General features: G+C 45.1%; 1 protein-coding gene across 2 annotated transcripts in view; it reads right to left on the reverse strand.

Annotated features, from left to right (window-relative positions):
• LOC119437259 (hamartin-like) overlaps positions 1-20,410 on the reverse strand; it is a 56,461-nt gene extending 36,051 nt beyond the window's left edge. The window contains exons 1-8 of one of the 2 annotated variants that reach the window (XM_037704298.2): positions 20,177-20,410; positions 19,941-20,052; positions 19,504-19,607; positions 17,664-17,813; positions 16,982-17,129; positions 16,029-16,195; positions 15,444-15,517; positions 6,240-6,418 (exon numbers count right to left, since the gene is read on the reverse strand). In XM_037704298.2, the coding sequence (XP_037560226.1) occupies positions 6,240-6,418; positions 15,444-15,517; positions 16,029-16,195; positions 16,982-17,129; positions 17,664-17,813; positions 19,504-19,607; positions 19,941-20,037 (919 nt within the window). In that variant the 5' untranslated portion in view covers positions 20,038-20,052; positions 20,177-20,410. Of the gene's footprint in view, positions 1-6,239; positions 6,419-15,443; positions 15,518-16,028; positions 16,196-16,981; positions 17,130-17,663; positions 17,814-19,503; positions 19,608-19,940; positions 20,053-20,159 lie in introns of both variants that reach the window. The other variant, XM_049660393.1, reaches the window with a different exon arrangement.
• Between the last annotated feature and the right edge of the window lie 310 nt (positions 20,411-20,720).

Genomic DNA, 20,720 nt, shown 5'->3' on the forward strand with positions numbered 1-20,720 from the left:
ATAGCTATGGCTGCCCACATCTGAGCGTACCCAGAAGAAACAAACGCATCACCCTCAATTACTTTTCACAAGCAAAGTTGCCATACTTAGCCATATTGCTACAGAATGTCAACAAATCTTGCTCTTTGTCATCGCACCACGATAATGTCAGCAATGCCAAGTCCGGCATTCTGAGGCCAACTTCAGTATCAAATTAAATTATCTCATAACCATTTCTCAACCTTCGTACAGTGGAACCTCGTTGAAACGATTCTGCATAGTACAATTTTCGGGATGTGTTTTTTTTTCTTTTCTCGATAATACGATTTAGTTGGACAATACGTTGGATGATACAATTTTCAGATGATACTCTTTATTTTCTGGTTCCCGTGAAGATCGTATCAACGAGATTCCACTGTACTAGCCAAGTGTCTTCCTTTTACGTGCGAGAAGCGCGCAGCAGAGTTTCTACAGCCTCGAAATTATGTGGAATACAAGTTTGAAATGAGGAACGCACAGTCATTGCATTCCCACTTCCAGTCACAGTCACTGGTTCACATATCATTGAGTGGGTGGCAGCGATCTTGCTCGCTTGGTATTCTATGATGACGCGCCAGGCTGCTTCCCTGATTGTGCCAGGCCATCAGATATGACATCACTGGTGCACAGGACAGTGATTGTAATGAAACACAATTTTAAGGCAGCAATCCTACATGCTAATGAATGTCTGTCAGTGTTTTTGTTACACTGCAGCACGGCTATAGTCGAACATCGATATTATGAATACAGATATAACTAATTATCAGATATAATAAAGTAAATCTAAATGCTAATTGTCAATATCAGCATGTAACAAATATACGGGGTGTTTTATTTTATTGTTAACAGAACTTTTAAAATCTCCCGTAACCATGTAGCACAATTCTACTTCTTTCTACTTCTTGAGCTAGATTACTCTCACAGGCAGACATTATTTGCACACAAAAAAAAAAAAAGTGAATATGTATTAGAACAATTACCAAATGTTTGCTAATCATTTCATGCCACATGCTACAGTTTACGAATTTTAGCTGGTGACTTTTAAAGTCATATCCACTTCAAACCAATTCTGGGGATGACACCAGTTTCGAGATATGCGTTCCCAAAGTTCGCAACAAAATGCATTGGTGTTCCAGGAACTTTAAAACCTCAATGCATAAAATGGCATTTAGTTAAAAACAGTAAGTGGAACAACCGTGCATTTTTACGGCAAGTTTGACTGCCCTTATCTCAAAACTGGTGCTAGTTTCAAAGTTTGTTTCAAGTGGATGTCCCTTGTCAAATTACTGGCTTCAATTCGTGTATTGCTATATGTGCACAATGTGATTATTTGAAAAGATAATAAGTGAAACTATGTTAATTAGTCAATTATGCAAATTGATTTCCAGCGCAAGTAATGCACACCTCTTTGAGTATTGCAGCTCAATAAGTACATTTCTGCTAAATGCCACAGGCGATGTTTAAAAATTCTGTAAACGTTAAAATAAAACACCCAGTATACTCATAACTACAGACTGGATTACAGGTAAACACCTATTCGTTCCTGCACACCCTGCACCCTTTTGGTGTATGAGCATGAATTATGGATTAAGAAGTAATTTAAGCACTGATTTTACAGTTCCTATAAATGCTTATTTCTACCCATTATGCCTACATGCGCCTAGTCTTGCTTTTAGCACTTGAAAATGCTTTTTTGGGGTGCTCTTTGTTTCACAAGCACATCCAGCTACTTTTTTCAACACGAACTGGCAGCACTGGCAGACCCTGTTGCTAGTGGCAATGCACCTAGCAATGTGACCCAGCAAATAAGTGCCTGTGTTGTCAATATTAGTCGAGCTTTTGAGGGCCTCTCACCATATGCCTGACACTTGTTAGCAATGCAAGAGAAAAAGATCACCAAAGGTCTTCTTCGGCAGTGGACACTCAACATGGATCCATGTTGCACTGCAGGTTAGGATTTGAGAGAGAAAGGTGCAGAGTTTTGAAAGGTATCCTGTATATTATAGCTTGAAAGGATTGTTGACTGTAGATTGTGCTGTGCATGTGTTATAAGCTTTGTCCAGCAAACACTAGAAATCCAGTGGATTTATGGTCAACTGTAGTTACATGGTCCCCTTTTTTTCGGCACCTCTGCTCCTTTCGCCATTGTACAGACACACCTGCCAATGGCAGCTCACCTATTCTGCAATAAATGACCAATAAACTCTGCCCCTCAATCTGCCTACTCCTGCTCTTTTGGTATGAATAAATGTATGTAAGCAGATATATATTCCTGTGCATCGAAGTGTGATGAAAAGAGAAACACTTTATGAAGAATAAAATCATAGCGACATACAAAAAGCGTTTAAGGAAGAGTTCTTGTGAAGACCCCGTTTCACATGCAAGCGAGTGCGCGAAGGTGGCCGTGGCGATTCAGCGTCACCGCGATGCAACGAGGCGGCTTCGTTCTAGATAAAACGGCTTCATGTGATGCTCGCCACTGCGATGAGTGTCACTTGCGGAAAGCACCAGTGAGCAGTCTGTTTCCGAAGGCAGCACTGGACAACCCCTTCACACGTTTTAGTGCGTACGAGATGGGGGTTTCGTCATTCTCCTAGGGCGACATTAGTTCTCCACTTTTTCGTGTAAAAATATACTGCGCTGATTCAAGTTTACTTCGTTTTCAATTCCAGCTTTAAGGAATCATTCCACCACATGCGTCTAGAAACTGTACCAAAGAGGATCGATCGTGTTACCTAAATTTGGCGAGAAACGGGTCTGTCAGGGCTCTTTTTCTCGAATGCTGCCAGGCATTCGTGCGCCATCTGGGCCACACAGATGTGAACTGCCTGGTAATCAGGCATGGTCAGCTCTAACTTTTAACCAATCTTTTGCCCCCTTGTCACACATCAAGGCATTTAAGCAGAAGGGCAGCAGCCTCCTAGTTCTAGTAGAGCTCAGGTGAAGTTTGACCGAAGCAGCATAAAACCAAACTATGAGCACTCGTGCCCACAGTTCGTGCCATGCGAAGAAACATTCGGTCAATTGAGTCATCAATGGTTGTCGTCTGCTAAAAAAGCATCGCCAGCTTGAGCGCGCAAGCTTCTTTGTGCCTCAACACAACCTATGCCACATGCTCCTCGTGTCAGTGCTCACTGATGCTCCACCACTGGTCAGACGCTGTCACCGCTAGCAAACTTTTCCAAGCGTTTCGACCACAATCGCAACAGCGTGTGCAGCTCCAAAAACCAGTTTAGATGCTCCCACAACGCCCGCTGCGCCACTTTCAAGCCAAAATATCTGTCATGTGAAACAGGTCATAGACAAGAAAACATTAGGTGTCTGTTTTAGGCACCTAAAACCCACATTTTTAGCACCTAAAAATCCAGTCTCTACTTATAACAAATATTGGATGTAACGAAAGTATTGTCGTGTGAGATGTGACTTCGTCTTAATGAGGATTTCATCAAGACTTCTCTTGTCCACTTTCACTCTGTAAAAGACCATGGCACTTTTTAGAGTTCACTTTCATGCCACCCCCCTTGCTGAGAACGAAGCAACTTTCTCGGCACTACCAAGGCTGTAGGCAGACAGGTCAGCAATCCACATGCGCTGCGGTGATCTTACACGGAGCACAGGATTGCCACACAGTGACATGGGATATGTAAAGGCACATGTGTACCAAAGAAAAGGAAGCCCAGCACAGCCCAGCCCAGCTTGCACAGGAGGTACACACCAAATGGTGCTTGTGTTGCAAGAATTCTTGACTATGTTTGAAACGTTGCAGTAACAGCATGCTCATATATAAACACTGAAGGGTCATTTCTTTAGCGGTAGTGATGTGCCAACTATTAAATAAAAGGAAAATTGGAGCGGGAGGGGGGTTGGATAGCTTACAACAAGGAAAGGTCATAAAGTTCCCCGACAGGACTACCCATGCATACCAGTGCGATAGCAATAGGCAAATCCAGTGTGCGTCAGAAAAATGAATTACAGTATAGACCACTTATAACGTAACCGTTTATAGTGCAGAACTGGCTACAACGCGGCCTTTTCCGACTCCCGTTTACCCTCCCATAGAACTCCATGTATACGCACACCGCTTACAGTGCAGCCGCGTGAGACGAAATGCCGGTTATAATGCGGCTTCTGTGGGAAAATCTCGCCGACAAGGGCGGCAGCGAGCATGCTTCTCAACAAGGTGCGTGCTCCCGGCTGGCGTATGCATTATTCAATGCAATCAAACTCTTGTGAATTCGGACTTACTTGGCCTCACATCGGTTAATTCGGATTACTGTCGGAGCTCAGTGAGCAAGGAGCACCGCAAATGTGCGACGCAAAAGAGCAAGATGGGCACTAGCGTCTAACCCAAACGAAGCGGCCGAGTGCGCATCACTACAGCCACCAGTTGAAATCGTACGTGAATGACAGCAACGCCGGGACGCTTCGAGCCTATTTGTGTCTTTAAAGCCTGTATTCTTGCGTTTACCGCCTCGCATAACACCGCGTTGGCCGCGGGCTTTCGTAACTGCGTAGCCGTCATCCACGATCGCGTCGATAGCGGCCACGGCTTTCTCTGCAGCAGTTGCGGCGAACAGCAGTAGTTTCGTTTTTACTCGCTATACGCGTCGGCCGCGTGCCTAAAAAACTGCATAGTCGCCATCGATGATCGCATAGATAGCGACCGAGGTTTGGACTGCCCCCCCCCTCAGTTGTTGCAGCGAATGGTAGTTAATTCGTCCCGACTTGGTGCGTGCGTCGGGCACGCATTCTATGGGGTGCGTGCCTTCAGCCCCGCAAAGTCGCCGTTCATAATCGCGCCGACAGCGGTCACAGTTTTTTCCGCAGCTGTTGCGGCAAACAGTTGTTTCGTTTTGACTTGGTGCAAAGCTGTTGAGTTTGAAGAGCACCGTCTAGATCACGATTATGTTTTTGCCAGCTGGCGAAAACGTAATCGCGATGTGCGCGCGATAGTACAAAGCGTGTCTGCATGCTTGGTCTACATGTTTTGCATACATGCAGGGCTTGAAAATCGTTGTTTTGGTTATAATGCGGTACTGCTTATAGTGCAGATACTTGCGACTCCGGCGACTTACGTTATAAGCGGTCTACACTGTATACCATAATTGCTCCATTCTAACATGCACCTTTTTTCCGGGAAAAACTTTTCTTAGCAACTGCTGGCTGTGCCTGAATGCATGCGTTCATGCGTACAAATGGGCACATGAACACATGCAAAATGGGCAATGGTTCCGCCTTAGCCAAAAGAGCAAAGTGAAATTGCGGTGGTGGGGGGTGCAAATATGCCACAGCATCTAGTGTCCTGTCGAACAAAGAGACTGTTGGGAAACTAATTTTTAACAGTGTTTGTGAATTAAGGACACTACATAGTCACAGTGAGCACACATTCCTTCCGTTCCAACTTAACACTTGCGGGGCCCTACCCGAGACATTCAGGTTCTACAGAACTAAGGTGAGCTGGAGAAGACAGCGCGGGCAAAGGAGAGACTGCAATGATATTTGCCACCCTCTTTCTTAAAAGGGTTCTGACAAAGGAATGTTGTATCTCGCTTTTTCTGTTTTATCAGATGGCTGCTAACTCCATGACGATACAGTGCCAGAGTTTCTCAAATGAGCAATAAATAATAAATTTTATCGTCTTTCAATGCAATCAGTTCAAAATGCGTGCCAAAAGCAGCACCGCTTTCTGGCGCAGGGTCTGCTGATAAGCACCATTTTTACATAATGAAAATTAGTGGTCACGTGGTATATTACAAACTACTGACGGATGGCTCAGGCCAGGTGCAGTGGTTGGAAGCCACACAAATTCCATGTCACCCAACACTGGGTGCGCCACGTTGGCCATTTATTCCTCTTTCAGATTATCACGGCTTGCCTTCGACCACTGCACCGCCCCGTGCATCAGTGATGTCTCGTGACCACTACTACCAATTTTCATGACATGTCGGGTATTCTGGTCTATATACCTGCAGCATCCCTACAGTCGAGCACATTTTGAATTCGTCTCATTAAAGAATAGTATAATGCCTGATTTTTTGAGGCATTGTACCATCGTTACGAAGTTGGCAGAGCTGCCAACTTCGTAGGTAGCTCTACCTAATCAAACAAAAAAAAAAAGACCACTGTACGTGTGCCTATGCATCTGAACAAAGACAGATTTGTCAAAAAAAAAAGGAATAAGGCATTGCTGAATACAGTGTAAATCTGCTGCCTTCCTGTACCTTTGGCGAACGGTCCTTTAGGAGGCTGCAATAGTGGTAGTGGTGACGTCGCATTGCTTCCACCTAGGACCACGGGAGGAGGCGAAGTAGCTTCGTTGTTATCGGTTATGTGTTCCTTTGGGTCCAGCGTGTGCTGACCGCATTCCATCAAAATGTCGTATGGCTGCATTTTCTTCCACCTACAGGAAAGGCACTACATGGTTATGCTCCATACGAACATACAGAAAATTTCAGTCTTGAAACACTTTTCAGGGATACTAAATTATATTCTCAGCTTCTCTGCACTGTAGTGAAAGGCTACTGTACAGCAATGTAGAAAGTTGAGACACAGCTACTAGGCTCTAACATTGAAGTGTGCGGCTTTGCGCGTCTGAAGTAACAAGTATAGCAGCTCATCCAAGGTTTGGCAATGCAAAATGAAGTTGCAGCATAAATGTAACGTTGCGTTAGGGGAACGATCACGTTATTTTCTTCCTTTGTATTGTACAGGCGAATGTTTGGAAAGCACGAGATCAGCGTAACCTACCACGAAATTACGCAATACTATAAAAACGAAAGACTCGAATACCCACCCCCTGACAAATCCTTAACCAAAAACCAGCAGGCGACAAGGAGGCAACTCCAAACACACACCTTCCCCAACCCATACAAACTATCCAGTCTTCCCTGGGATACACTCCCCCGAATGTACGCTATGCGATGCCGACAAAGCCGATTTAGCACACATCTTGCACGAATCCGAGAGCAGTGGGAGACTGCAGTGACCAGCTCGGAACCTGCGGTTCAACTGCGGGCCGTGACCTGGGCTTTAGAAGTCGCCGTAAGACACGATCTGACGGCCACCTTACGAAGCCATCAAGATTTCCCACATGTAATCTCATAAATAATGTTCTGTTGACGAAATAAAGTTTTTACCACCACCACCACCAGGGAAAAATTAAATGTCTCCTACAACAGTTCTGCAACCTGGAATTGCTTCGCTACAGTTCATTGGCGAAACACACATGTAGGTGCTGTACCACTTGATGTCCGTTGGGATTCCCAGGTCTACAAAGCAACTTTTTTTTTTTTTTTTGTGTGGCACCATTGGTATCACTTTTTCTAGAGTGTACGTGTACTTCACTACTATTACGCTTTCTGTGACAGGATATACATGTCCTGTGCACTTTTCTTTCTACCATAATTTGCATGCATCCCTATCAAAGTTTACCAATGGTACATTTCCAGCACAGAAACAAAAGACTAAAGTTTGCTCGACATGTGTATTTGTAATGAAAATGTAAACATATCAGCAGTGGTGATAGCCCCTTAAGGCACTAAGTGCACGTGAAGGTAACACATTAAAATTATAATATTTAAAATATGTCTTCTGATAAGCACTTCTGACTGGACCTGCGCTGCAAGTTTAAATACAGTTAAACCTGCTTATAACGAATTCCTGGATATAATGAAGTTTTTCTATTCCTCGCCGTTACTCCATAGAAGCACATGTATTTGAGACCTCTACATAACGAAGTGGCAGCGGGAGACCCCCTCGGAATAACGAATTTTCCCCGCCGGCAACCTAGAGATTTCGCCCCAAATTTTGTGAATTTTGCACGAGCAGCAACCGGAAGCACATTCTCCGCCGCGACGGAATGCGAAGTGACGGCGTCGCGCTTGGCGCGCTCGAATTCACGGCGACTGCGAGGCGAGAGCGAGTGCACGTGTGCGTGAGGCGGGCCTGCATCCCTCGACCCGGCGATCTTGCCACCGCGGGCGTGACCTTTCCGCCTCCCTTCATTCAAACCTGATCCCACCGCTCGCTGCAGCTGGCCTAGTCCTGCCAAGCCAGCACTCTCCTTTTCCAGTTGATGTTGCCAAAGGAAAAAAAAAAAAAAACTGTTCTTTCTCAACGCGCTGGCAGCGCCCCTCTTTGGTTACTGCGCAAGTCTCTGCGCTTCACTTCACTAACCTGACACTAGGTGACACTATACGACGCTACAACGCCATCGTGTCGCTCGCTCTTCGTTTAAGACGCCTCGCGCTTGTGCGAAACGACACACGTCCACGCATTCAGTACCTGGTGCGACATTCCAAGGATGAGTGCTTCGACAAAAACGGAAAACGGGTGCGCGTTAAAATCGAGTAAATACGGTAAGCGTTTCTTTTTCAAATTTTCGTGCCGAACCTGCATATAATGAAATCCTCTTTATAACGAAGTTTTTCGGGAATTTGTCAATTTCGTTATATCCAGGTTTAACTGTAATGAATGTTAAATGTCTCAGTAAAATGAGTTGAAAGTTAGACGGCTGGATGTTTGTCCTCGTAGTGTCAGTTTGTCTTCATGTAGCAACTGCTTTCCAAGTATTCTAAACACGAAATAGTTAATATTCTCATATCTGATGTTCCTACAAAGAGTTCTCACATGCAGTCCACGCTTTGTACACTTGACAAAACTCACTGAAGAATTTAAAATTCCTAATTTGTTCTGCAGCTGTATGGTTTTCGCGATTCTGACGGTACAAGAAATGTGATGAAACTAAATTTTCAATGGACAGAATTAACTAGGCACCTGAAGGGGATATTACACAAGCTGCATCAAGTAAAGCAGCCCCTTTACACAATAAACTAAGCACCTTGCACATACAATAATAAAAACCATAAGACAGCAGGTCAATAAAATGAAGCCTGACTGAAATACCTATCCCTTGCTTCACTTTCCATGTAAAGTGCACAGAAAGAGAGCTACACACATTTCAGAATTAACAATGCTGCCTGCTGTGAACAGTTTTGGGCTCTGTGAGCTGTGTTATTGACACTGCTGGCTAAGATGTGGAACAGTATGCTTCTAGAAAACGAGTATAGAAGAAAGAAATATCTACAGTATAGACCACTTATAACGTAACCGCTTATGGTGCAGGACCGGATATAGTACGGTCTTTTCAGACTCCCGTTAATTTTCCCATAGCACTCCATGTATACGCATACCACTTACAGTGCAGCCGCGTGAGACGAAATACCGGTTATAATGCAGCTTCCGCAGGAAAATCTCGCCATAAGGGCGGTAACGAGCACGCTTCTCAACGAGGTGCGCCCACCGATGGGAAAGATCAACGAGGGCGATGCGGAGGAGGAGCTTGAGACATGGAGCATGAGTTCAAGGGCGATAAAATCGTCGCCGCGCGCCGTATGTGCGAGTGAAAGCGCGTGGGGGACGCGCGCCTTCACGGAGAACGAACGCACAGCGGAGGGCAAACGCGACTTCTGTCGTGCGAAAGGCCGTGGGGGTATGGGAGAGAGGGAGGGGGGGGGGGGCGACGCTTCGCTGCGGCACCAAATGCGTATCTTGCAACCGAGCGCAAGGGTAACTGGCGACGCAATCTCTCACGCGAAAGGAACAAAGCGGGAAGGCAGCACGGGAGAGAGGGAGGGGGGGCGGCTTCTACTCTGCCAAAAAATGCGTTCGCGCCTGTGTCGCGCACACCGTATCTTGAAAGCCATCTCCACACGACTCTGACCTTTGTATGCGCTGTGCTTACGCCGCTCAGTTTCCATTGAAGCGATAGAGCGATAGACCGCACGCACCTTCTCTCGCTGCAGCAGCCGCGTTTGTATGGTCGGCATGTAAGGCAACTACGGGAATATACAGCTTCATCTCCAGCATTCGGCTGAACATTGATACAAGGGTTGATACCCTGGGATATATGTGCTAGATGGGTGACAGAGGGGTTGGCGTAGATGATGTGAAGCACCCAGACAGGTAGAATGAGAATGGCAATGTCTATGATGACTCAAACCAGTGTCCTCGAGTCACCATAGACATACCTCGTGCACCCAGTCTGTCCAGTTGAGGAAATCAGTTCACTTCAGCAGTACAGTGGTGCACGAAGCACTGCTTCACGTAGGCCTGCAAAGCCACTTTTTGCTGTCCTTACTCTGTCAATGGTAATGTGTAAAAGTACTCTATACAGTGATCTCAAACATGCTATTTAGTGCTTCATGAGCCCAGGCAATCATTAAGCAGCTTTGCAAACGCAACTAAAGTACTCAAAGCATAAAACATGCATGAGGTGACAAGTACTAACATTATGTTCTTTACAACATTTATGAAATTTGTACTATAATCACACTCCTGCGAAGGAAAACAAACAGGGCTGTCACTCTAAGCATAAAACTAGGGGTGTGCGAATACCGACTAGTAGATTTCGAATAGAATATTGAATGAATCAAGAAAAAAGAAAAGACAGAATATTGAACTAAATATTGAGTATCAGAAAGTTTTTCCCAAAATTTAATGCTTACAGATTTTGGGCAAGAAAATACAGTGCTGCACATGCTAGGGAGTCTCCTAGCATTGCATAACAACAATGTAGCAAGCTATCAGTAACTTAGGTGCATACAAATCAAGACATACAGTATGGTCTACTTTTATTAATTAAAGGCAACACCAAATTAGTGTGCCAGCATCGATTACAGCTCAGGTCTAGTGTATGAAGGTCTGGAAATATTTTTTATCAATAAATTTCTGTTGAACAGAATCACGTGCTTTTCTTCCCTCTGAAACTAATGAATTAGTGACATCCTGTTGCACTCGATACCAATGAGGTTCTCAGTTTAATAGTGGACCTGTGTTTTGCAGAAATCCTTTATTTATTGCATAGAAAGTTTCGCTTTCCTGTTTTTCTATAAAATGCAGAAGGGCTATCCCAACTTCACGGCAGGTGGTTTATCGTAAGGCCAATCTGTGCAACGGACAAGATTGTGCATTACAGATGGATGAAAGGATTGCGGGACTTGATCACCGCTTCGCGCAAAGCTGGCGCTGGCGGTTAAGAGCAGGCGCCGTTCGTGCTGCTTGTTCGGCGTGGTTTTGCCACCTGCCAAAGTATCTGAAATCTGGAGGGTCACTACTGGTTCGTGACGCTCGCTGCAAGTGTGCGTCACCACCTACTCCTCCTCATCCATCCACCGTCTCTCACTTTTGTTTGCGAGACGATTTGTCAGCTTTCCGAGTGTCGCACGGCTGCTGCGAATAGATCTGCGTCGATTCGACACCAAACCGTAATTTTAATAGCCAACGCCCGACGAAGCAGCACCGATTAGGTCTAATAGCCGAGACGAAAATTCGCCGCTGGCTGATGTGGTAACGGGCTGCAAGCTGTCGCGGAATGCTTGCCGCTAATATGTCCGTATAGGTGGTTCATCAGTGATCGGTCCTGAGACTATGCGTGCGGGTTAGACTGACTGCTCTCAAAGTGGCGTGAAGTTCATCGGTGCGCGTATCCAACACGATCTGCGTCCCTATCGGTGGCTAATCGGCCCAATCTTCGCATGTGCTTTCGCACTTTACGAAATAGGCACTGCTTTTGTTTACTTTCTTTCTGTCCGCGTTGCATTATCATTTCAATTGGTCGTGTCGACTCGGACGAAGCAACAGAGGTGCGTCTGGCTGACGCAGTGCCGCTTCGCAGTGTTCTGGTGCTGTGTGCGATCCCTGTATCAGGCCGGCGTTGGGGAGCGCTTGCATTGCCAAAGTTTGCTACTGCATCAGCCGGGGCGGCCTGTTCGTGGTGCCCTCGGCGCTCCTTGTGTGCCGAAAATGAAGTAAAATGCTCGCTTGGGCAGCGTCGAGCATGAGGGGGGCTCAGTGGCATACACGACATGTGGCACTGGCGGGTCTCTACACCAAATATATTGAAAAATCGAATAGTAGATATTCGATTCGCAAATTGAATTAATTATTCGGACGTTCGCTATTCGATTCAAATTGATTATATTCAATATTCAGTTCCGGTTTACAAGCCCTAGATTACAAAGCAAGTAAAGCCACCAGTGCAGTACCAGTCTCTTTCAAGCTAGCAATGATAAACTGGGTGAGTCAGGGATTCAGAATGTAAAGCAAAAGAACAGTGTGCGACAGTGTGATTACGATTGGTGCTCTCATGTTGCGCAATGCCCGAGAAATTCCCTGACTTAACACCACATCACACTCCGAGAGTGTTTTTTTAGCTTAGCGTAGATGTATACCTAGCACAGGCACATAGCAAAATACAGAGACATTTCTGGGAGCACCAGCGCTGGTGCTCCCAGAGCTGGTGGGATCTTGTGACACTGTTAGGCTGGCAATGCAGTTGACAACTGCGATAAAAACTTGACTGGATGGATTTTTGTTAGCATTTCTTCTGAAATGGAGAGTGGCGGCTAGTGCAACCAAGCTTGTTAATGTTGCCTGCCCCTGCGTTTATTATTGGCCCTTAAGATATGTGGTTCACGCGAACAAATCATTGAAGCTTAATTTATTTCCCTTAAAAAATAATCTAGTTTCATTCCGTGTGTTCCATATCTATACTTCCTAACATACCAGCTGCATTTTACAATTCTCTACAGCTGACTCATTCATTCACTTTTTTCTCTCTTTCACACCTAAGGCCACTAGCAGGGCAACTATGGCCTCATGTACCTCTGAATAGATATGACATGCTTAAAAAAAAATGCTCAATAACTGAGAAGGAAAAATAGTAGTGCGAAAGAAGCAAGGATGAGTACACACGACTGGCGTGCGATAAGCACCAGTCCTGTCTACTCGTCTCGTCCTTATTTCTTTCGTGCTTTTTCTTCTCAGTTATGAACTTGCCCAAGAAAATGTTTTAGTATGTGCAATACGTTCCACGCTACTTTCATGCTTTATGCACAAAAAATCATTATCAGCAAATTCTCTGCTTTTCTCTCTCTATTAGTCGGTGAAAAACGTCATCTGGGTAGTACCAGCTTGGACAGTATTGAGCCCTAGCTGTGGCGAAGCACGTTTCTAGTCCGCGTTTTGCGTCGATTCGTACTCTTTTCTGCCCTGTTTCGAGTGCGAAAAGGCTCGTCACTTCTCACAGACCATGGCGACCAGGCTGCGAGCTGGCCGCAGCCTATAGTTATACGAAACGGACTCTCCATGTGCCGTGGGACGTAATGCTGGAAGCAGAAGACATAGGCGACGCCGATCCGGAGAGACCTAGCTCAGCCTCGAAAAAGCGTCACCGTCGTTACTACTGCGTCGTGGGCTGCCATGAACAAGAAGGCCTGAATCCCAACATCAGATTCTACCGTTTTCCTTCAAGGCCTCACGAAGTGGAGCGTCGGGCGCGCTGGATAACTGCAGTTCGTCGCGCTGGGTAAGCGAAATGGAAGACCGACATAGCAGCAGGCATGGCTGGTGATTCACGATTCGAGACCCGGCCACAGCGACAATTCGACCGGTGCGAAGTGGTGAAGTGACCAGGTGTGTGCAAATGACCACAAATGGTCGGGCTGATTCGGTGACAATTCACTACCCCACTACGAGCAGCTCAGGTTAGAGAGTTGAATGTGCTCATCCTTGACCTCAAGCCAGCACGTTGAGGCAGCACAGCAACGTAGTATTGATTACAGCACATCGATGTTCGAGCGCTGTCATTAGAAGTTACATCAAGCGAGCAGCGCACGAGCTCGCGCTGCAGCGCGATTCGCACGTACGTACGTTACTGCGAGCTTATATGCATTGCATCAGTTATTTATCAATTGCTAAAGGGTCTGCATAACACCATGTATATTCGAAGTTGCTGCTGCTGCTGCTTCTTTAACGCCTTAAGTGTTTTATTTATTTTGACGAAAAGTAACCCTTTTTTTTATGGCTTATTTTCAAACTTCCCTCTATTGAAAACCTTTCTAAAGCTTTTCCAACCAATTTGCTTCACGTTTTAAGCGTGAATATGCTGCACCACTGTCGGGCCAAGTCAATGTCATCTTCGCATTTTGAATCGTCACTTTCAGTAGAAGCAGAGATGGGAAGACTATCATCATCTTTGCTCGAAGAACAAAACTCCAGTGCATCGCTTTCACTCTCACTTGCACTGTCCCAGTTGAGCAGCGGCTTTCTTTCGCACGCGCGACTCACACGCGGGCTGTTAGTGGCAGACTGAATAGTTCCAAATCTGCCAAAAGGCGCAAAAAATGAGCGATTCTGAAAATTTAGTCTTTGAATGCTAACAAAGTGCTCCCGTCTATGTAGTAGAAAACAGACTGCAACAAACGCGCCCCTACAGCACTGAAGACATGGCTGCCATCTGTGTCGTGGAACATGAAAACTGAATCAATGGGGCCATCGAGATGCTGAAAAAGTGCCGGCATCGACGTAGTAAAACAGAAAAAATAAGAGTAAGATAACCACGGATTTCAAACGCTGGCACTGCAGACGTCTATGTAGTAGAAAAAAAATAAGTGGACATGCTGGGTTCGTCCCAAGTTATCTTGAAAATGGGATTATTGCCGTTGACGAGCAAAGCTTGTCCAAAGCAAAATTAACTAGGATTGCATTGACGAACTGAGCTCTTCCAAAACATGTAACTACTAAGCTATGCCTCATACCACATGAGGCATAGCTTAACCACGTAACCTCATACCACAAAAGCTTGCATATTTGGCTTACAAAGCTAAATATGCAAGAACAAAGATGGATCTTTGCATAGCTACTTTAGCCCAGGCTGACGAACAAGGATGACAGAACCGCCACTTCAAGCATCTCAACTGTTCTCTGAACCTTAAGTGTCGTCACTTCAATATTTGGTTGACTTCACAAAAATTGGATGAAAAACATCCTGGGGTGTTTTGTTTGGACAATTAACCTTCGACCCAAAGACAGGTGGAGTCACCAGACAATTTGTTTATGTACCTCATCTATCCTATGTCTACTCCTTAAGATAAAATGTGAAATTTGATAATGGGAACTTGCAAACAAAGGTAGTCTTATTACATGCACCACATTAAAAAATGGAAAGAAAGACACTTGCTTGATTATCCTATTGAACGTCAGCTTAGAGGCAAGGGGAAAGAGGAGGCCGCTCTTTCCCCGATACCTCTTTTGCATTTCTAAGCCAAACACAATGGCTGGGTTCCTCTACAGCAATTAAATGTGACCTGCTTAAGGTCGTACTAAGTCGTCTTCCTCCACTGGAATTCAATAAAGAGGCGTTTGGGGGCCTTTTACAGAAGGCGTAATTTGCGACCAATTATTATTATTTTTTTTAGTTCGCATTCATGAACATTTAACTGTACTAATGAAGTGCGGTATCCTTTCATATTACATATAACCTAGATACAACAGGCCCAACAATCCCATTAAAGATGTTAAGGCATTCCTTGCTTCACAAAGAGCACCACGCGAAGAACAGCACATAATAGAAACCGACTACAAACCTCGCCGAACTCAGCTCAGCATCTTTAGAAGCAGTGACTAGCAGGGGATGAACACGAGTTCTTTGTAGCAGTGGCTGAAATAAAACGTGAACAAGTTACTGGGTCAACTCGCAGATTGGAAAATGCAACTGGAACCCGACATCAAATACAATGTTCTGGGTATAGCACATAAACGTCTCCTACAAATTATAGCAGAGCCAGTCTTGAGAGGCCGAGAAAAATGAGGCCAAATGACAAGAGGTCAGACATAATACATGTGGCATCGGTCTCCCACCACTGGCAAATATGAAAGTGTTTCAGGTATGATGCAGTGCTACTATATTGAAACGAAACCTCAACCATTTGGTATTTACTAGCTGTATAACTGACTTGAATGTACTAACACCTTTCTTCCTTTAATCAATGGGTACAACCAGACAAAAGGATGAAAAAAATGCTGCGGCTCTTTACACCAGTACTGGTAGGCTGTACATGCTCCAGGACGATTGCTCAGAACACAAAAGCCACGCTAGTAACTAATTAAATGTTACTTCTAGCAAAGCCTTGGTAATTCTGCAGTATGTCCTGGCGAACTGGGAACCTCACCCGTATAGTCTTGGTGTAAACAGTGAGCCTCTCACGACTGTTGTCCTGGCTGCCATAGAACCCACGCAGGTAGGCAAGAAAATTGCATGGGTACATGCCATACAGATATTGGAACAGAATCTGCAGACTCAGCTTCAAGTACATCAGATGGCTTTCATGAATGTGACCTGAAACCAGAGACGCTTACTGTTTACTATGCATGTGTAAGTACAAACAAGTGCATGCAGCCTGGCCATTGCTTTAGAGAAACAAGTTTCCCTCAATGTTAGTACGACAGGTTAGCACTGAAATGCCACTTTCATTTCGGTGTTTGTGACCAACTCCAAGGCGCCTTTAAGTGAGATGAAGAAGAGAGCAAGGCGAGGAAAGGCAGAGAGGTCAACCAGACGAGTGTCCGGTTTGCTACCCTACACTAGGGGTAAGAGAAAGGGGGAATAGAAAGAGAAAAAGAGGGAGAGAGGGAGTACCGAGTACACGTGGGACGATGCACAGGATAAGCGGTCTCTTAAACCGGTGCACTTCAAGTAGTGTACTAGTGCCCGAATCTCTTTTTGTGCCAGTGACGGGTGTAGCCACGGCCCGAGTATCTTTGACTTAGAGAACAGTCTCGAGTCCAGTCAGTTTAAAGTTGTCCCGAGATAGAGGCGTTGGATGTCGTAGCGAGGACAGGCACACAATAGGTGCTCGATGGTTTCCTCGCACCTACAGGGGTCGCACATCGGGCTCTCAGCCATTCCCATATGATATGAGTAAGCGGTCGTGAACGCCACTCCCAGCCACAAGCGGCACAGCAAGGTTGAAAAACAAAAATAAAGGCACAGGAAAGCCCGCACCACCAAAGTCTACAATGGGCTTGATCCGATTAAAAGTAAAAGAAGTAGGGTGGAATAATGAAATCCCAAAGTGCACACAATTAGTGGAAATCAAATCGAAAGAATAAGGCATTGGCTTACTAGGTCTCTTCGTACACTGTGCAGCCAGGACTGAGAAAGCCTCAAAAGTGTCTGCAAGAGCAGAGGTTCCAAACTGCACAGGCAGCATTGGCATGAGGCTAAAAATGATCATGCTGGCCTGCATGATATGCACTGGCTCTGAATCACTCTGGAAAGGCAAAAACGCAAATGAAAAGGTGAAAAAACACTTCCGTGCATGTATTCAAAGCACACTGATGTTCTGTCATCCATGGCAGTCACCCCATTGCCATCTTAACTTGGGAGACAGTAAACGAAATTACACGCCTAGCAATTATGATGTTGAACTTTTGCTTACTGAAGACAAGCCAGGTCAGTGCAACCAAGAAATCGCGTAAATTTCATAAAGTTGGATAACGGCACCAACTACTTCCAACTTTATTTGTATATGCGTACATTTAAAGCAAAATAATGCTGCAAGAAAAAAAGTACAATGAAAGGGCTGAAGAAAGTGCAGCTTTTCCCATCTCAAAAGGGCTGTGGTTGGTTAGATGTACTAACACCCTTTGCAAACTTGCAATGAACAGCTCTATGAACATCAGCGCATCAATGTCAACAGCAGATCTTTCATTTAAGAAGCCTGCACTGCCTGAAATGGTTTAAATTTATGCTGTGGTAAAAAATGCCTCTCACAAATATTTGTGCACAGTGACACTGCACTCACCTTTATCACCATGATGATGTGACTTAGAATTTTGTGACTTGTGATGTGATGAAGCCAAGGTGGCTGCCTGTGCACAATATTCGTGATTAGCTTAAGTGTACAGTGCCTTGTCTTTCCTTTAAGACAGTCATGAAGCTTGTCGAACAGGTCCTGAAAGAGTAGAAGAAGAATTATGGGGTTTTACGTGCCAAAACCACGATCTGATTATGAGGCACGCCGTAGTGGGGGACTCCGGAAAGTTGGACCACCTGGGGATCTTTAACATGCACCTAAATCTAAGTACGCAGGTCCTCAAAGAGTAGAGGTGCGTTTGAGATCATACCTCCACCATGTGCAGCACTAGTAGATAACTCAAATGAGTTTTGTGGACAAAATGGTCAAAGTTTTATTCAAACAACATTTGCCATCTGCCTAATAGCAATGGAATGCTACAATGGGTAGAAAGTGTGGGTTGCTCAAAGACGAAAAGTTGTAGTCGAAAAATTTCCCCAGTCCACTATTTGAGCCTGAAACAACAGCAAAGCTGGGCTAGTCACTCTAGAGCAGCATTCACATCAGCGAGTCGTGGAGGCCGCGTGATTGAGTTGGCTGCAAGTGGTTGCTTGAGTCAAAAAGTGTAAATTCCCGATAATTCACTCGCTGCCAGTATTTTCCACTCCGGTCAGTGTTGGCTTTTAAAGCAGTGTTGGCTTTTCAGTCACAACACTGCTGAACCAATAAGTAATGCGGGAGCAGGTCATCAGAATATGCTGACGTTTACGTGGCAGTGGTGCAAGCATAAGTGGACAGCCCTAATCGTGAGACATTTCATGGTGCTGATGGGTATGGTGTGCTTGCCTTCGGTTGCACTCAGTCGTGCAACTTCCATCAATTGCCGGTGTGAATGTGCCTTAAAGTTAGCGACACCCTAGAAATGCAGGGACAAGAATGAAGCTGTCCAACTAAGAAATTTGTAAAGGTGCACAGTGTGCCAGTTACGTTGCCCCCCCCCCCCCCCCCCCCTAATTTCTGTGCCAGCACAGAAAACTTCTTTCAATACAGGCAAACTTCTGTCAATATTGGCATCTGTCGGGAACTATGCGTTGGAGTGCAGACAGCAGCTGCAGTGCTGCTTTGTGGGCAGAGGTGTACCGAATTCTTACTCCATCAACAAATGTACTGACTGAGCTAACCAGGAGGCTAGCAGGCGGCAGTGTGAGGCTGAATTGAACCAAATAAGTTCCATAGTAAACCACAGAGGTAGGTAGTTTCACGACAGAGGCATTTATCACCCCCTAATTATATCCGAATGCTGCAAAGGAAAGCCCATAAGGGCTCCTCGAGCTTTACAACTGAGCAAAAATTCTAGCTGGTTTGGAAGCTAGAATCAAGACTCTCACTCATCTAGTGCAGTTGTTCTACCGAGTGGGCTGACTGAGAGGCTAGCAGATGGCAGCGAAAAGCCTGTTTGAATACTTTGAAGTGCAAGAAGATCAATTATTGGCCAATTAATTTGGCCTAGCCCAGACATCTGTTAACATGGTGGGTAAAGTGACTACCTGTTTTGCAGTGGTCCCGTGTTAGATTCCTACACAAGGTGAAATTTTTCCTAGGTCACAAACTTTAGTTTCTCGAGGAACCTGTATTGGTTATTTTTTTCAGTGGGCTGCTTCAATCAGGTGGATGGCAAATTTTATGCCACCGTTATGGCGATAAAGAATGAAAACAAAAGCTTTCCAGAAGCACAAAACTGAAGCACAGAGCACATTATGGGATCACAAGTTGAATTCAGGGACTTTAACAAGAGGAGTAAGGAAGTAATTGGTTGCTCACTCTTAGAATAAAACATGAAATAACAAACCTTGGCACTGCTTTCCCTGATAGCGACCAAGACATCCAAACACCGCTGAGATCGTGATGTCAAGTAGTATTCAACCAGGGTGGACAGAATTGATGTATCTTTGTCTGTTGACAGAAAAACAAGACAAACGCAGCTCAATGCATTAAGCACATTCAGAATACTACCGAGCCACTTCGATGAAGGTAAAACAAACTGTCAGCAACCTATGACAAGTAAATACCAACCATTTCGTTCCTCCTCTCAACTACCAGGCGCACGTGAGCCGGGGAAGGAAAAAAAAAAAAAAAGGCTCGACAGAACAGAAAAATGAAAAAATAAATCGAGATTGCGCACCCACATCAAGGCAAAGTAGCAATGCAAACAAGGACACACTATAATCTGGTAAGAATGGTAACCGGCACGACAGCGCACAAAATAATAAAATAAACGTAGCCTACTGTTGGCAAGGCTCTCGTTCACAAGTTGTTTGATTTCCTCCACGTCGCAGCCATCGCATGATTCCAAGCTTGCGAATACTTCTGCTGGAAGAGCCATGACTTGTCGTTCACGCTGCACGAGAAAAAGCACAGTCGCATTACTAACAGCTGGGCCACATGCAATGCACCACACGATCAGTGGGACGTGCCAGTAGTCGTCGGCGCCAGGTTTCCGAAAACGAAAAAGTCAAAATAACCTTTTACATATCGTGACAGCAGGCGAAGTAGTCAAGTGCCGTAGTTGTGGGTGTCTGCCGAAGCGACCGGAGTGCCCCGGGACATGCTAGCAGAGCAATCGGTACCCTAGCGATCGCAAATACGCACAAAAACCTCTGCAAAACATCTTTTTCCCCATCAAGCGAACCAGCCAAGTGCACCTAATGCGCCCCTTTTCTTACTCTACTGCTCTTCCCGTGGCGGCGGGAGTATAAACCACCAGAGTCCTGTTGATCCAGATGTTAATTGTATGTGTATTATTCCGCGCAATAATGAAGGTTTTAGAATAAGATGAAAGAAATTGTTTTAAAAACTAGCACAACGGCTTGCTGAAATGAATAAAAATAAACTTTCCTAAGCGCTACCCAGTGATGTAAATAAAACACGAAAGCTCCTGCGTAAAACTACATTCTGCTGCGCCAGCAGAACCCACAAATAGAGGTGTAATTTAGCGAGCAGTGCTACAAGCCACGTAGAGATATACTAGAACATTTAGGTCTCGTTTGCGTGTGCGGGGGCGCCTTT

Source organism: Dermacentor silvarum, chromosome 1 (assembly GCF_013339745.2).
Source record: "Dermacentor silvarum isolate Dsil-2018 chromosome 1, BIME_Dsil_1.4, whole genome shotgun sequence".
NCBI classification, from domain to species: Eukaryota; Metazoa; Arthropoda; class Arachnida; order Ixodida; family Ixodidae; genus Dermacentor; species Dermacentor silvarum.